This window comes from Marmota marmota, unplaced genomic scaffold (genome assembly GCF_001458135.2).
Source record: "Marmota marmota marmota unplaced genomic scaffold, marMar, whole genome shotgun sequence".
NCBI lineage: Eukaryota > Metazoa > Chordata > Mammalia > Rodentia > Sciuridae > Marmota > Marmota marmota.
Genome location: NW_026000169.1, coordinates 4,510,140 through 4,525,692, shown reverse-complemented (window position 1 = coordinate 4,525,692; position 15,553 = coordinate 4,510,140). Strand labels below are relative to the sequence as shown.

Sequence of the window (15,553 nt, the reverse complement as noted above, 5' to 3'; positions counted from 1 at the left end):
CCCCCCCCCCACCTTCATGTACCTCCTGCTTCTAGCTGCCATGAGCTGACAGATGGAGCCATCTGACCGAGGACTGGAATATCTAAGACTATAAGCCAAAATAAATCTTTCCTCCTTAAATTTACTTTCTCTGGAATTCTGACACAGCAATGAAAACATACTAGTTTTTTTTCCCCTTCTTTTTCTTATGAGTTCCTCTTCCTTATCATTTTTAGTATTATTTTAACTTTGCCATTCTGTGCTAGGGTTGTTTCTTGTAAGCAGCGATAATTATATGTATTATAATCATTTTTATTTCCCATATTGGTCTTGTTTCTATTTACTCCTCTTCAAAAGGAGAGATTTACTGAGGCCAAGTTTATCAATTGGAAGTGTGTGTAGATATTTTTGTTGGTCTACAGTGAATGTGTGCCACTAAAGCCCAAGTTATTGTAGCAACTAGACAGCTTGGCTAAAGTGAGAAGTCTAACCATAGCACCTTCAGGTTCCCTAACACTGCTCAGATAGAATGATTGTAGACTACAGTGTCAAGCATTACTGGCTATCTTATCCACCCAGAATTCATACCTACATTTTAATTCTGAGTATAAAACCTCCTTGATGGAGTATACCCTGCCTGTCTTCTGTTCTCATTGCTTCTTGTCCTGTGGTTTCATGGGAGTTGCTCTCCCTGATGTAGAAATATTTGGTACTGGGTAGTGGTGTAGAGGAAGAGCTAGGAATACTCCTTCCTCCTTTCCATCAGAAAAAAAAAAAAATCAGTAATTATGCACCAGAGTCATGGCTACTAATATTCTTTCTAGAACTGACCTTGATTTCTGTGGTGGGAGCGTATTCTGGTCACCTCCTATTAGTCCACTTGGTAAGGAAGGCACTCCCCACTGCTCCCCAAATAGGATGAGGTGGCTGAAAACATACTTCTGAACTGGACATAGGTGAATTACAGCAGTTTACTGGTCATATATACTTACATTAAGGGAGAAGAGGGTTCAGCTTGCCATGCAGGATCCCATGGGGGTGGTGCCCAACAATAGTGTGAAAAAGCAGGGTGCATAGGGTGCAGGTTTTGCAGTAACAAAGGAATGTGGTGAGCCCTGATTCCTACAGAAGGACATGATTGGTTTGTTTGAATAATCTTGAGGGCTGGCAGGGAAGTGAAATCTGTCAGCTTGTGGCCTAGGTAAACTGCAGCTGATCTGGCTAAGAAGGGAACTAATCATGTGGGAACTTTTCCTTCGGGATGGGGAGCATATGTAACGAGAACTGGGAAACACACAGTTAGGCCTTTGGGGCTCTGTGAGGCTGAGACACTCAAAGCAGAACATGAAATTTATGGCCTCAAATATAGGGCATACAATCAGAGTAGAATACAATGTATTTCCCTTTCATATTAGCAACGTCATGTTTTTTCAGTAACATAGCATGTGTGGGCCTCCATGTATATATGTTTCTCAATAAAGTTTTAACAACTGTAAATGTAATGTAAATTTCTTCAAAGCCCACACAGTTGGTTGAATGTGAGTCCCAGGATTTGTATTGTATTGTACTGGGTGTTTAAGAAAGAACTTGGGTAAAGCTATTTCAAAGACTGCCACCTGGACATTTTTAACTGTGGAGCTAAGAAAAGTCATAACAATGGCAATTCCCTTAGTAAGGGACTATCACAGGACCTTTGTTGTAAGGGCGGGAAGATGAGGGCTCTGCTGAGTCCTACCTCGCTTTACCTTTCTGTGAGTCAGTCTATAAAATAAAAGAACTGGTCTAGAGGATTCTATGGTCTGTTTATTATTAAAATGGCCATATAAGTTAAAATAAATAGAAACATTTTAGTTTTATTTAGTCTAATGCTCCGGAGTATTAGTATCATGTCCCTTTCTAATTAATTTCTTCTCTTAAGCAACTTGGAATGTCCACTTCCTGGCGCATGGAAATTTCTAAAAAGTGATTTTCAATGAACACATAGATAAAGCTGAGTAAGTGCTATTTGGGGGAATTCTGAACAATGCCAAGTATTTCACCCAATGCCAAGTATTTCACCGGTGCTCTGCTACCTCAACAGTCTAACACTCATTACAAACTAGCAGTTTACATTATTAACACAGAACTAGGGATTGCTGTGAGCATTGATGAATGAGCCACCAGACTCTTATGTGGGCCCTTCTTTCTCATGCTGTCCCCTTCCTGTCCTCAAGAGCAGAGTTCTAGAAAGTTGAGTTAGTCTCATTCAAGACCTGAAGTCTTTGTCTCCTTTTGCAAGGATGTTCCTGGTTTCAATCAGCTACTAGAAATGTCAGATGAAAAATGGCACAAATGTGAATTACGACAATAAAAGTTTATAAGCTACTAAAATAAAGTTATAGTACCTAAGAGCTGAGTCAACTGACAATGTTAAATGGAACATTTTACAACCAGTCCTGAGATAATGATAAAAAAAAAAAAATAGGCACACAGAACATGAGGAAAGATCCAACAGAAAGCGAGCCCAAGATTGGGCTCTGATTATCTGATTTTCGTGTGAGCTACCTCTAAAAGGGACGGGGTAGGGGGTGATAATCTAAGTTTATGGAGTGCATCCGCTGGGTCCAGGCCTTGGCAACCATCATCTCTTCTACTTCTCGTAGCAACTCATCAAAGGAGGTATTGATGTCATCATTTGAGGAGAAACGGAGGCTCAAATGGTCCAGTTACTTGCTCAGTAACAAAACTGCCCAATAATAGAAGCAAGATTTGACTTCAAAATCTGTCTGCCTGAGACCCCATTTTATACCCAATATTCCTCTTCACATAGATAATATCCATATAGGTAAAGCCAAGCTCTAAAAATCTCTGTCCATCTTGCTGTTAGTTTTTGTCCCATGCAATTAATTCAAACAATGGTTCTCTTTACCATGGAGTTTACTATGTAAGTTAGCTCTGTAGACAATGTCACATTATAGCTAAATAAGTAAAGAATATGGAACCAGAGTGAAGGTCAGCACTACCAAGACAGCTGAACACTAAAAATGATATCAAAGAAGGAATACAAGAGCATTATCAGGAATTTGAATAGGTGATATGGCAGTCTTCCATTTTATTTCCTAAATAACTCTTCTCAAAATTGTTTTGTGTATACCTTTAAATTTCTACCACCTTCCTCTAACCTTGCTAGCGTTACATCCTTCTGTCCTGACACCCCACATTTCATATACCAAGTCACAGTGCTTCTCATTTGTGCCTGCCATGGTGTCCCCTCAATGACAGAAGCAAGAATGTTGGCATGCCAGTGGATCTGGTATTGTCTCCTGAAAGGCTGGTATTTGCTGTAATTGCACAATCTCTTAGAAATAGTATGTTTTACCTTTAAAGATCTTACAAAATTTATATTCTTCTCCCTCATCTGACTTTGTTATATTGTAAAGATAGTCTTTTCAATTACTTATTATGGACCAAAATTCATGCTCCAAGAAGAATTAATGTCATGTTAATTCTGAAGCTTCACATACTCTGTGCAAACTCCTCTTACTCTAGCCAGAGAAACACGGTGATAAAATGGTATAATCGCATGACATGCAAAGTGCTGATGTGAAATGAAAAGGACAGAAATATGATTGGGATATTAATTCAAGAGAAAAAGAAAATAGGACTATTTGAATAGGACTAGCAGAATAGTTTAGTTCTTCCTGAAAATAAGTGGAATGTTATCTCACCTTATCTTGACCTCTACTCCAACTCTCCCCATTTAAGTGCAACCAAATATTTGGTTCCAAATATTTGTGCATGCACGCACGCACACAGGCACACACACAAGAGCCACCCAATATCCAATACACAGGTATGTAGGGAAATACTCAAACTGCTCATTTAAACACCAGATGAAGGCATCATGTCAACACGGCAATAAAACCATAAATTTCCTTTGTAATGGCACCAAATTAATAAAATGGGGAAGTAGAACTTGCATAATAGCTCTAAACTCAGTACCAACTTTTATTTATGGGTCCAAGACTATAATGGACACAAGCTAATTTTCATGGTTGATCCACAATAATGGTCACTGGGAAGTTAAATGACAGAAGAGAAACAGCTTTAAATGGGAAATGGCACAATTAATCACAGCTGTCGTGCTTATGCACTTGCTGGCTATCAACCTTGAACAGAGCATTTAACTCAAATCCCACTCAAACATTTGCACTTTCAAGGGAAAGACGAAGAAACAATGGCCTCTCAATTGCTACAGCGCAAGTAGCAATCCACAACCCATTTGCCAAAGATGGCACTGAAGGTCCAACCTTTTAGGCACAGACTGTTTGTTGTGGTCCCGGACTCCCCTTCCTCACCCATTGTAGGAGCTTTTCCTTTAAAAAGGCAACAAAATGCCAAAATGTTGGCATTTCAATGTTCAAGGTTGACCTGTTTCTGCTCTCCTAATGCACAATTTTTTAAAAAAAAATATTCCACCCATTCAGAACTATAATTGAATTAAGTTCTCTCAGTAAGGATAAAGTTTGTACTTCAACATTCTATAATATTATATATCTGTAGTATAGTTGTTAATACTAGATGTCATTGCTATTTCTGAAGTATCGCTTTAAATTGAGTGTTGCATATGTAATATATATAATATATTGAATAGTAATGTATCAGAAACCACTAAAGATATGTTGAGTGTGTATATAGATACATGTAGATATAGAAAATGGAAAGAAAATTATAGCAATGATTTAAATCAATATTCAATATTTAAGAGCAAACTAAAGCAATTGCCTTGAATCCTGAATAAGTTTGTATATACTCAATTTGACCTCATAAGCAAGAGGGGATACTTTATTGGGGGGTATTAAATTGAAGAAATTACTCATTGAGTCAAAAGAAAATCTCCATGTCAATCAGCAATTGAAGTAATTTGACTAATAGGGACATTGTATTATAAAATAGCCCTCGATTTATCTAAGTTGTTAAAACAATGTAACACCTATCATCTACCTGCATTATCTCACCTGTCTAACAATTAGCAAATGCAACAGACTCTCTAATCATGGAAATTTTTTTCATTCATTCAATACATATTTACTAAACAATTGACATGTGCCTGACACTGCTCTAGATACTGAAAGTATACGGATAAATAAGACAAACATGCTTCCTACAAATTAATAGCATAATCAGGATTACTTTCCAAACCCAGGGTTTGGTTTTTTACCTCAAAATATTTGGGGTGCTTTGCTTATCATTTTACTGTTAATTACAGAATTAAATGAATGTTGACAATAAAGTCTTAGATGAGCTTTTTGCTTTGTAGATATTATTGAAGCGAATAAAGCTCTATGAATTGTGGAATGATAAAATATTCACAGAAACGTACAACTCTGCAGTTGAATAACAATTACATTTGTTCCAAACAGGCAATTGGTTTCCAAACACATTAAACAAAGGCAATTTAGAAAGCTTCTTCTTCTTGCTGGCATCATTAACATTGTTGAACGTCCTGGGATTCTGGAGTGTTTCGCAAAGGTAAGTAAGTGTGTGGTAAGATGAACAATTTCTGAGTCCATGAAATATTAGTCCGGGAACCATCAGTGAGCCAATGGGAGTCCAGCAGGCCATGAATGGACATATCAGCACATTACAGAAATTTAACAGATTGTTCAGAGCAAGAAATTTCACTTTAGACTTCACTTTCCCACCAATCCTCCTAATAAAATAGTGCTTTACTCAATTCTAAAACACATTATAAAATAAGACTTTGTTCTTCATTACATAGTAACACTTTAAAATTAGAAATAATCATACTGATAATAAGAATGAATAAATCATTACCATTAAAAGCAAATTTTATTAAACAAATAGCTAGGAATCTAATGATGCTTGAGATTTGGATCCCATTCAGGCCTTTAAATCAGCAGTGACCATTTCAAGGTCAATTGAAAATGGTGCAAAAATCCCTTAGCCAGTCACCTGAGACCATTCAGTGACTGCATATGTATCATCTACCATCCGGTCATTGTCATTCCATATCCCACATATTCTTGGATGACTGTGTACTCTCTAACCTCTCTGGATGTCTGTTTTCACACATGTGAAATAGAAACAATAATATCAATCGCTTCCGGGTTTTAGGGAAATGAATTTTGTAAATGGGTTAAGCACAATGTCTGCCATATAGCAGGAACTAAGCACTTTCCTCCATTTATCTATTGAGTCATAAATTATCTCACTTGTCATCACTTCTCCCTTGCCTAAATCCTTCATTCCTAAATCTCTTTGGGAACATTAGCTTCATGGAGGTAATATAGTCAACCGAGTGATGCAAAGACAGTAAGGGAATGAATGCTCATAGAATGACGTCCATGCTCCTGCTCTCATGGAGCTCATGGTCCAGGGTGAGAGGTACTTAAACCCCATGCAAGGTGGAATGGGCAGCAAAACTAAAAGCCTAAGGCTCCCTAGATTTCTGCATTTCTTACCCTCCAAAGTATATGAGTTCTCAAATTGTTCTTCCAGAATATATAATTTCCTTAAGTGCCAGTCTCATTTTTAGATTGAAAGTGAAATCAGAGAATCTGAGGGTTACAGAAAGATCTGACAGGAATTTCCTCAGCTTTGCAGCAAACCAGATTCAGTAATGGAAACTGAAATTGAAGGCAAAGTCTCTTTCCTCTTCATCCACCTCTCCAAACTCATTAGGAATGTCCATCTGTCAACTCACACAAATCTGCACTGTCTCTCAAATTCTCATTCTTTACCCTTCTGTACGATTTGACCTTGTCTTCCATGAAGTGGTTTAGAAGGTGGTTTCCAGAGTCAGCTTAGTTAGATCCACTTCCACAACTTATCAGCTGTATGAACTTCAGGAACTGTTTAACCTCTCTAAGCCTGGGCTTCTTTGTTTGTAAAATAGAAACAGAAAGAATAGTAATTGGTCCATACAGCTGTTATGTAAAATGTTAGCAATAATAATAATAATAGACTCAGACTTAGCCTTATGATCCCCTCTTCCTCCCTTTTATTCTTCTCCTAGACCTATACTGAGGTGTGACCAAGAGGACCATGATTTTGGACTCAGTTCAGATAGAACTTGCACTGGAATCAGAATCTACTAGCCCAGGGATTTACTCATTCATTCATGCATTCAACCAAAATGATAAGCATTGTTCCATGTATCAGAGAAACAGAGTTAAACCAAGCAAAGTACCAGCCTACATGAAGCTAACATGAGTGCTCAAATTAAAATATTCAAGTGTGATTGTTCAACAAATGAATTCCTGGAAGGAATTGAGAGATAGAGAAGGAGATAAGAATAAAAATATACCAGGCACTGGAGATTGGAGGAACTAACGTTAAAGTACTAAGTAATAATGTAGAGTTTATTCAAAAATAAATCTAATTCTTTCAAGATCACCCCCATCTCTTGTCTACTTTCTTTTCTCCTACATATTTTTAGGGAAGAGATGGGGTGGGGTGTGGTTAAAAGAGAGAAGAAGAAGAAAAGGAGGAGGAGGAGGAGAGGAGAGGGAGGGGAGGAGGGGAGAAAGTAGAAAACAAAGAATGAAGGACAATTAATTTTCCATGTATCAAGCATATGGTGTCTTAGCATGCTATATACATACAAACAACTTCATTTAATTTCCAACACCTCCCTGTCACATAGATCTTACCACTGTGTAAATACAAAAACTAAAATGCAAAGACAAGTAATCAAATTTACCACATTCTCATACTCTTCAGTTGGACATTTTTATGCATTTTAGTATGAGAGATAATATGTAGGAGAACAAATCTATGAATATTATCTGTGTACTTTATTTAAAAAACAATTATGACCCTTCTAGAAGTTAACCAGTATGCTTGTGCATTAACATGCTATGCATTAATATTAATAAAGTAACTCAAACAAAAATTTGATTGTCTCCAAAGCCCATTCTCCTATACTCCTAAGAGTATAGGAACTCCTTCTAAGTACCAGACAAGGGTGATAACCCCTAACTCTTGTCTGTTGGGGGAAAACTAGTCCCTTTAATTAAAGTAACAACACTCATTGCCACTTGTTGATCAGCAGCCCCACAGGAAAAGAATGGATGTTGCACAAGAAGAAAGGAGAATGCAGAAAATTTGGCTCAAAGAGTAATAGGTAGAACCAACTATGTCAGTGTGAAAGCATGCACTTCCCTGGGGACCTATTGGCCATTGTGATTGCACAAACCAAGTCAGAAGTTAGCCAAGAGCCCTACGGAATGGAAGGGGGTGAGATGAGTGTCCACAGTGAGGAGGGCATGGTTCCAACTTATTTCTATACTATTATTGTCAAGCACTAATGAATCAGAGGATGCAAAGAATGAGGAGATTCACCATGTCCCAGGGACAGTATTATTGAAATATGTTGTTTATAAGTCAGGATTGATCTCAGGACACTTCCTATCACAATCCAATTTTTATCAAATCCAAGGATTTACCTGTTCAGAGCCAGGTAATTGTGGCAAATCTATCAAAAACAGAGCAGTCCTACTGAAGTTAGTGAATTAATAATGAAACAACATCCTTACTAATATTCAGGTGACCTTAGGTCTGTATTAGTACCAAAAGGTGCTCCTCCCACATATATCCATGGGATACAAACCTAGTGTTAATCCTAAAACCCAAGTAAGTTTGTCAGGGTCACTGGGACATCACCTCAAATCCCCAGCAGAATACAGTTAGAAATTATCCATGAATGTCAGACCAGAATTACCTCTTACATGAACCAAAACCAAAGACAAAGGGAAAACAGCCTCTGGCCTCCTGCTATCTATATCAGAGTTCTCTTCAATCACATCTGATACAGTGCAGTGGTTACATGTTATACTTGAAGCTAGCCTGTTTGGGGGTGAAGGAATGAAGCAGATGAAATGTCTTTTCCCTGCTGAAAAGTAATATTAGGTAAATATACTTAATGTGCTTAATGTAAAAATGTATCCCATATTGGATGCTAAAATAAAAATAAAGGTGTTTGGGGGCAAGGGGCAAGAGAGCATTGATTTTTATAACAATGCCACTGTCCCTCCAGTGTTGTAAAATACATCTAAAGGTGCTATTGCTGCCCTTATTTTGTCAATGATAACAAGTAATTATCTGTGCATAACCTGTAACAATTATTGAAAGCAACATAAATCAGAGAGAAATAATCAGTTATTCAGGTGGTATTCGTTCTCCTGAAGTTATTTTTAGCAATATATTGAGAAGGAAACAAAGGTACAATTAGCTTCTGAAACCTTCTAGTATCAAAAATCGATCTTCTGTTTGGTCTTGGTCTTGGTAATCCTATGTATATTTGATAAAATTGAACTTCTAGATCATATTTCTTTGTTTCTTGGATAAATATTTATTGAACATCAGCAGCATATTAAGTCCTGGTGTAGGCACTAGGAATACAGTGGATAATTTTAGATAATTTTAGGACCAGCATGCCATAGAAAAAGTCGAGGATTTAAAATAATCAAGTAATGGTTTTAAAGCCAGGCTCTGCCTACTGCTATTTATATAAACCCTAAAAAATCTATTTAGCCCTAAGAACTTCAGTTTTCCAATCTGTGATGTGGGGATGATTCCATACCTCCCTGGCATGGTGTCTGGTATTTACAAGACACTCAGGAAAGGCAAGGAGTTGAGGGTGGAAGAGTGAACATTCTAGAAATATAGTCATGGATCCCTTCTTTGACAATGGTCTAAAATAGTCAAATAGTCTCAACACCATATCTACAAGTCCTCAGTGCATCTCATAAGTCTTTATGGGTGCAGGCAACTTTTTCCCTTGCTGCAAAATGTTAAATGCCAAATCCATAAGGTCAACAGGGTTCCACAGTCTCACTGGCAGCATTGAAGGGACTCAGTGCAGGTTATAAGAGAGCACCACCTAAAGGTCCTTATGAGAGCCTTTACGTGTACTAAAACTCCTCCTGCCATTTTATAAAAAGACTGTTCTGGTGAACAGCACTCTTAAATAATCATCCCGTTGTGCCAGTATCTACGAACCCGTCATAAAAGGTAGACAAGTACAGGAGGAAAGCAAATGATTTATCAAGTCATCTACATCTGGTCCTAAGAAAAGCTTTCTTTCTTTCTTTTTTAGATATTGTAATCTAAATCATTTTAATGCCCAGAACATCAGTGGAAGTAATCTTGAAGAAACACTTCTCCTCCATGAAAAGTCTCTGAAATTTTATGGCAGCACACAGGAAATTTCTTCAAGTATTGATCTTTGGGAGACAGCCCTATGAAACTGTATTTGACTCTACCTGTCTTATGAACACAGTATTTGTTGTTTTTTTCTTCAATTGAACATTTGTATGCATTTTAGTATGAGAGATAATATGTAGGAGAACAAATCTATGAATATTATCTGTGTACTTTATTTAAAAAACAATTATGACCCTTCTAGAAGTTAACCAGTATGCTTGTGCATTAACATGCTATGCATTAATATTAATAAAGTAATTTCAAAGTATAGATAATTCCTCTCATCAGAAAATGACAATTTCCTATATGCCAATAATATTTTATAGCTTTTTACGATGGTTCAGCCATTAAAAGCAACCTGTAAGATATTTTTAGAGTTTTAACAAGTCATTAGAGGCAAAATAATAGTATGTTAATATTCTTTCTTTCAGTACATTTTTTAGGCCTTTATTGCTGTTCAGGTGTTATGACCATATACTATATAAGACTGAGTAAAATTTATGTGTTTTTCTGCTATATTGGATCTTGATATAACACTTTCAAGATAAAACTTAAGGAAATTTTCTCTGAATTCAAAATCAATGTTGCTAAAATGAGGTCTTTAACAAAGAGAGACTATCTACACACTGAAGAAGTTGAAAGATCAATATAGATGATAGAATTTATTAGGATTAAAGAAAAGAGAATTTATGGAAGGTCAAACTAGTGCTGAGAGGAGGGTAAATGACCAAACCAAGTAGAGACACTTACAGGGATTCCCTGACCCAAATGACATCATTTGGTCTCCACTGCTACAAATCAAATGCATTTGGAAAAATCATCTTCCAAAAGGATTTCTTTTTTTTAATAATCAAAGAAATTTGGACACCTTTCTTTTAATCAAAATGGCTCTCCTCTTTGTCACAGTGTTTATCAAAGTTTGGTTGAAGGCTGCCTGCTTCAGGTAAATATTTCTTGGCCCTAGACAGACTGCTTTAACCCATGTCTTCTTCAGATTGAGGTCCTGGAATTGGTGGGCAAAAACACTCAAATCATTCTTATGCTCCCTAAAGTTTGAGAGGCACCGCTTTCCAGGATGGTTCATGCTGGATAGAGTAGGAGGGTCTGTCAGCTGATTGCAAATGATTCTGCAATTAAGCACCTCCCCTGTGTATACATAAAATATTTTAAATCTGTAGAATAAAAGATTTATTCAACTTGATTAGGTATGATATGCATTTTTAATTGCAAAAGAGCAGCTGTAAAGCACCAGGTGTTTCTCTTACTCAAATTATTTTTTTGTTGTTTGCTTGTTTGTTTTGAGGACAAGCAAATAGACTCTTGCAAGCATAAATTCTTTCCTTGCTTTTTGAATCCTTCTTTGTTTAGCATTTGTTCCCTGGCTAAGCAATGAGGCAGACCCCTAATATGCCTTAGAAGCTTTCCTTACTGCAAAAGGTTAAATGCCAAGTTTGCAATTTGGGTTTAATGAACGCCCAAAAGATCAAGAAACCTCTGGACACCTCATCTCAGTACAAATAGGAAGCTCTAACAGTCTCACTCCCTCTTAGAAAAAGAATCTGCCTTATTTTGTTACCCCCTCCCCCACCCCAATTTGCCTTCATCACCTTAATTTCTTAATTTTTTTTTACAATAAAAAAAGTGTTCATTATGCTTTCGCTTGCCCTTTGAGATGAAAGATCTACAGAATTATAAAGTTGACCCAAAGCAAACACCAAAAGAGCTTAGAATTCTCACATTGGGGTTGACACTTGTGATTAGCTAAATTGCGGTAACTACACATGCTTCCATTCGGAACAGGATGCATTCACACAGCAGTTTCTTCTCTAGTGCCTAGCAACATTATCATTGAGCACCTGGAATAGTTTAGGCATTAAGTGTAATTGGTTTTGCTTTACATAAATCTGTAGCTTTGTAAATAAGCGGAGCATTTCAGCTTCTATATAACACCAATTAACTTAAAGGGATGCGTTGTTTGCAGAAGCCTGCTGGGCTCCGTACTGTACTTCTCTGGTAATATGCTCAGTGGCGGCAAAGTTCTGTGTTCCTGCAGTGTTCCATTTACTCCAGCCACTTGGTGCCAAGGGTCTATACCAGCCACTCATTTGCTCCAGTTTTCAGTGGTGGTGAAAGGTTGGAAAAATGCAGTCTTCTCTAAGAAGCTTCTTCTGTGCTCTATTTCTGTCCATGAGTGAGACCTGAAAGGCAAGATTTTTGAAAATGTGTTCTGTGACCCACAGAGCACAGGTCTGACCCCATGGGATCCTGTCCACAACTGACAGTGACATCTCTTTCCTCTTCCTTTTTTTTCTTGTAATACTTCGATGCAGCCAAAAATTACTGCATTGAGCCTGTGCATACAAAATGACGAAAAACATACTCTTATTACATGAATTTATCAGTGAAAATGTTTCTATCAGTGTGACTTTTTTCTTAAGAGCACAAAATAACACTCAGATTTGTTCCTGGAAGGTGGGAGATTTTTTTTTTTTTCCCCAAGCTTTTTGGATACTTCCCCCTTGTTATCTCTGTACTCGGCTTAATCCCTTATCTCTCATATCCCCTTCAGGTAATCTTGATTTATAGCATTCATTCCACCCTGGCCAACCTCTAATTCCCTTGGTTTCTGAGTATTTTATCAACTCTCAGAGTAACAATAGCACCAAACAGTTCATGATTCCAATAAGTTTCCTATTAATAATATGTGATTTACAAATGGAAGGAGAGAGAACAACTTCTTCTGAAAACTGTCAGAATTCCTTGTTCTATGAGAACAGAGCTTCTGCTTTGGTCCCCTGGATCAATCCGGCAATGGTCATATACCATCTTTACTGCAAGAGAAGCCAGTGTACAATTACTGGTCACGGGCTTATGAGTAAAAGCTTCAAATAAAATCAGCTACCAAGTGATGACAGCACACAGGTGCTGCTAAATTCAGGTCTGCTTGTAGAGAGCAAGGAAATTAAAGGAATCACTAATAACAGCAGCTCATATCTATGTCACCCTTTACAGTTTACAAGTTGCTGTCACACACATATTATCACGTTTGATTAGCACCAGCACTCGGGGAGGCAGGCACATTTTAGCATGCCCATTTGGTAAATGAGAAATTGCAACTCTGAGACAGTAAGTGATTTATCAAGAGTTACAGAGAAAGCAGGTGACCCAGATAGGACCTGAACCTTGGTCTGCCTGCCCCTCAAGGGCCAGCTCCTTCTACAAACAACATTCATAATGTCACCAGTACTGGATCATCGTCAACCACTTCAAAGCAACTCTCTCTACATCATCCAAAAGGCAACGAGAATGGGAAGAAAGATCACATCAAAGTGAGAGACACTAATAAAATAGTTAAAAAAAAAATCATCTGTCTAATGTCTCTTTTCCCCCACTCACCTTGCCCTTTGGAGCCAGGCACCATTCTCCTGTGAATTCACCCCATTGAAAACCCACTCAAAATGGCCACATTCGGAGATGGGTCCCAACACAAAACTGTTCTTTCAGCTCTCCTTTCATCAAAATGACCTGGGCATGCTACAGTTGGTTCCAAAGTACCTTGATAAAGAACAATTTGAATGAAATATATGTATTCCAAAATCTAATTAGTAGTTGTGAAAATTCTCATACTACATACTAAGCCTGAGATGCAGTTCTTCTTGTTGGGTATTTTAGCTCATTTAACCATCACAATAACCCTGAGTTAAGTGCAATTACTAGCTCCACCTTATAGATAAGAAACTGAAGCACAGGGGTGTTAAAAACATTCCACAGGTTATGCAAGCTGGGTGGACAAAGCCAGAGCACAAGGGCTCTAGCTGCAAAATCTGGGAGCTAGTTCCCTCCACCTAGCTGCCTCTCAGCATAACTCTTGTCTACAACAGTTTTTTTTAGATATTATATGCTCAGTGGAATTTTAAGGGAGACACCTTAGCACAATGGATTTCATTATTTATCTCTCAACACATAAGAATATGACTTACTCCATGAAAAATTACTGAATCAAAATGATAACTCTCAACACTCCCTGGGTGTGCCCTTTCTTCCCCTTTCATAAATAATGACTTGTCTCTTACTTATACACAAAGACACAACTCTTTATAGCAGTGAGCAGGTACATTTACTTAAGAATTGTTAGATGGGTATTTTTCCATTGTCCCACAAATCTCAATGTAAACCATCTGTTTCTTGCATAAAACAGTCATCATTAGTCAAGATGGGAAGTGGAGGTCAACAAGGCTGTTTCCTTAGCACCTACACAGGCACTCCCCAGGATCCTTTCAGCCCTGTTTTCCACCAAGTATAAAATGATCTAGGACAATCAAGGATCTGGATGACAAGACTCCCTAGTCCCTCTCTCTGGCTGTGTGTCCCACTAAGGTCATCCATAGTAAAATATATGCTAATCAATACCCGGAATCATTTCCCCAGTTGATGCACTGTCATTAGCCCACTCAGAGACCTTACTAACTATTAAATAATAACAGCACCCAAACTCTAATCTATCATCCATCACAGACAGGTTGGAATCCATTTACTGGCTGAGAATCAGGTTGTTCTGAAGCCTGCCAACCCACAAGTGACCAAATCGCATGTAAATAGAGTAATGAGTCAATAGCCTACAACAAGTGTCTATTACCATGGTAGCAGCAAGTCAGGGACATATTTCATGACATTTATGCAAAGAGCAAGGCAACAATTTTATGATTCTATCAGGGGAAAAAAAAAGAAGGAGAAGAATGAAATCCATGGGAGGCAGGAATTTAGCAAAAATCAGGGGGAGGGTGTTTTATCATCTAAGATACCACCAAGAAAACATCAAGAACAGTTTTAATTTCCCCCAAGCAATCTATCGAAGTAAAATGAGAAAGTGAGTGGAGAGGACATACTGAATTTTAAAATAAGAGAAAGAGTTCTCTTTCAGAAATGCCAGAGGGGAAAGTGCACACATCAAATGTGAGTGTAGTCAGTGGCCATCTGGAAACATGGATTTCAACTGTAGTGCAATGCCTTGCACATAGTAGGTGCCTTGATTTGCATGAGTTGATTATGACCCCCTCGTGTATAACAGACTGATTTTTTTTCCCTTTCCCAAGCCTCTCTTAGAGTTAGACTGTTCTGACCCATTTCCATGGTGTGTCCAGAGATGCAAACTTTTTTTCTTCATGCAGCTAGTGCAGTTCTGCCTTATTCCGTTGCAGCCAACCGTGGCTGAAAGACAGGAACAAACAAGATGGACAAGTGTGGCAGTGAATGAACCGGTTTACTGCAATTAGAAGTTCACGGAGAATAAATTATCCTCTAGTTCAAGCTGTCCAGCAGTAATTCTTATTAATAATAACACTTCAACAACAGTCTGCTTCCCACA

The 15,553-nt window shown here is 37.8% G+C and overlaps 1 protein-coding gene across 1 annotated transcript in view; it reads left to right on the top strand.

The window, feature by feature from the left end:
* Window positions 1-10,318, top strand: part of Slc15a5 (solute carrier family 15 member 5) — an 85,387-nt gene extending 75,069 nt beyond the window's left edge. Inside the window, exons 8-9 of the mRNA XM_015498297.2 lie at window positions 5,382-5,490; window positions 10,082-10,318. Of these exons, the coding sequence (XP_015353783.1) occupies window positions 5,382-5,490; window positions 10,082-10,229 (257 nt within the window). The 3' untranslated portion in view covers window positions 10,230-10,318. The remainder of the gene's footprint in view (window positions 1-5,381; window positions 5,491-10,081) is intronic.
* The last annotated feature ends 5,235 nt before the right edge of the window (window positions 10,319-15,553 follow it).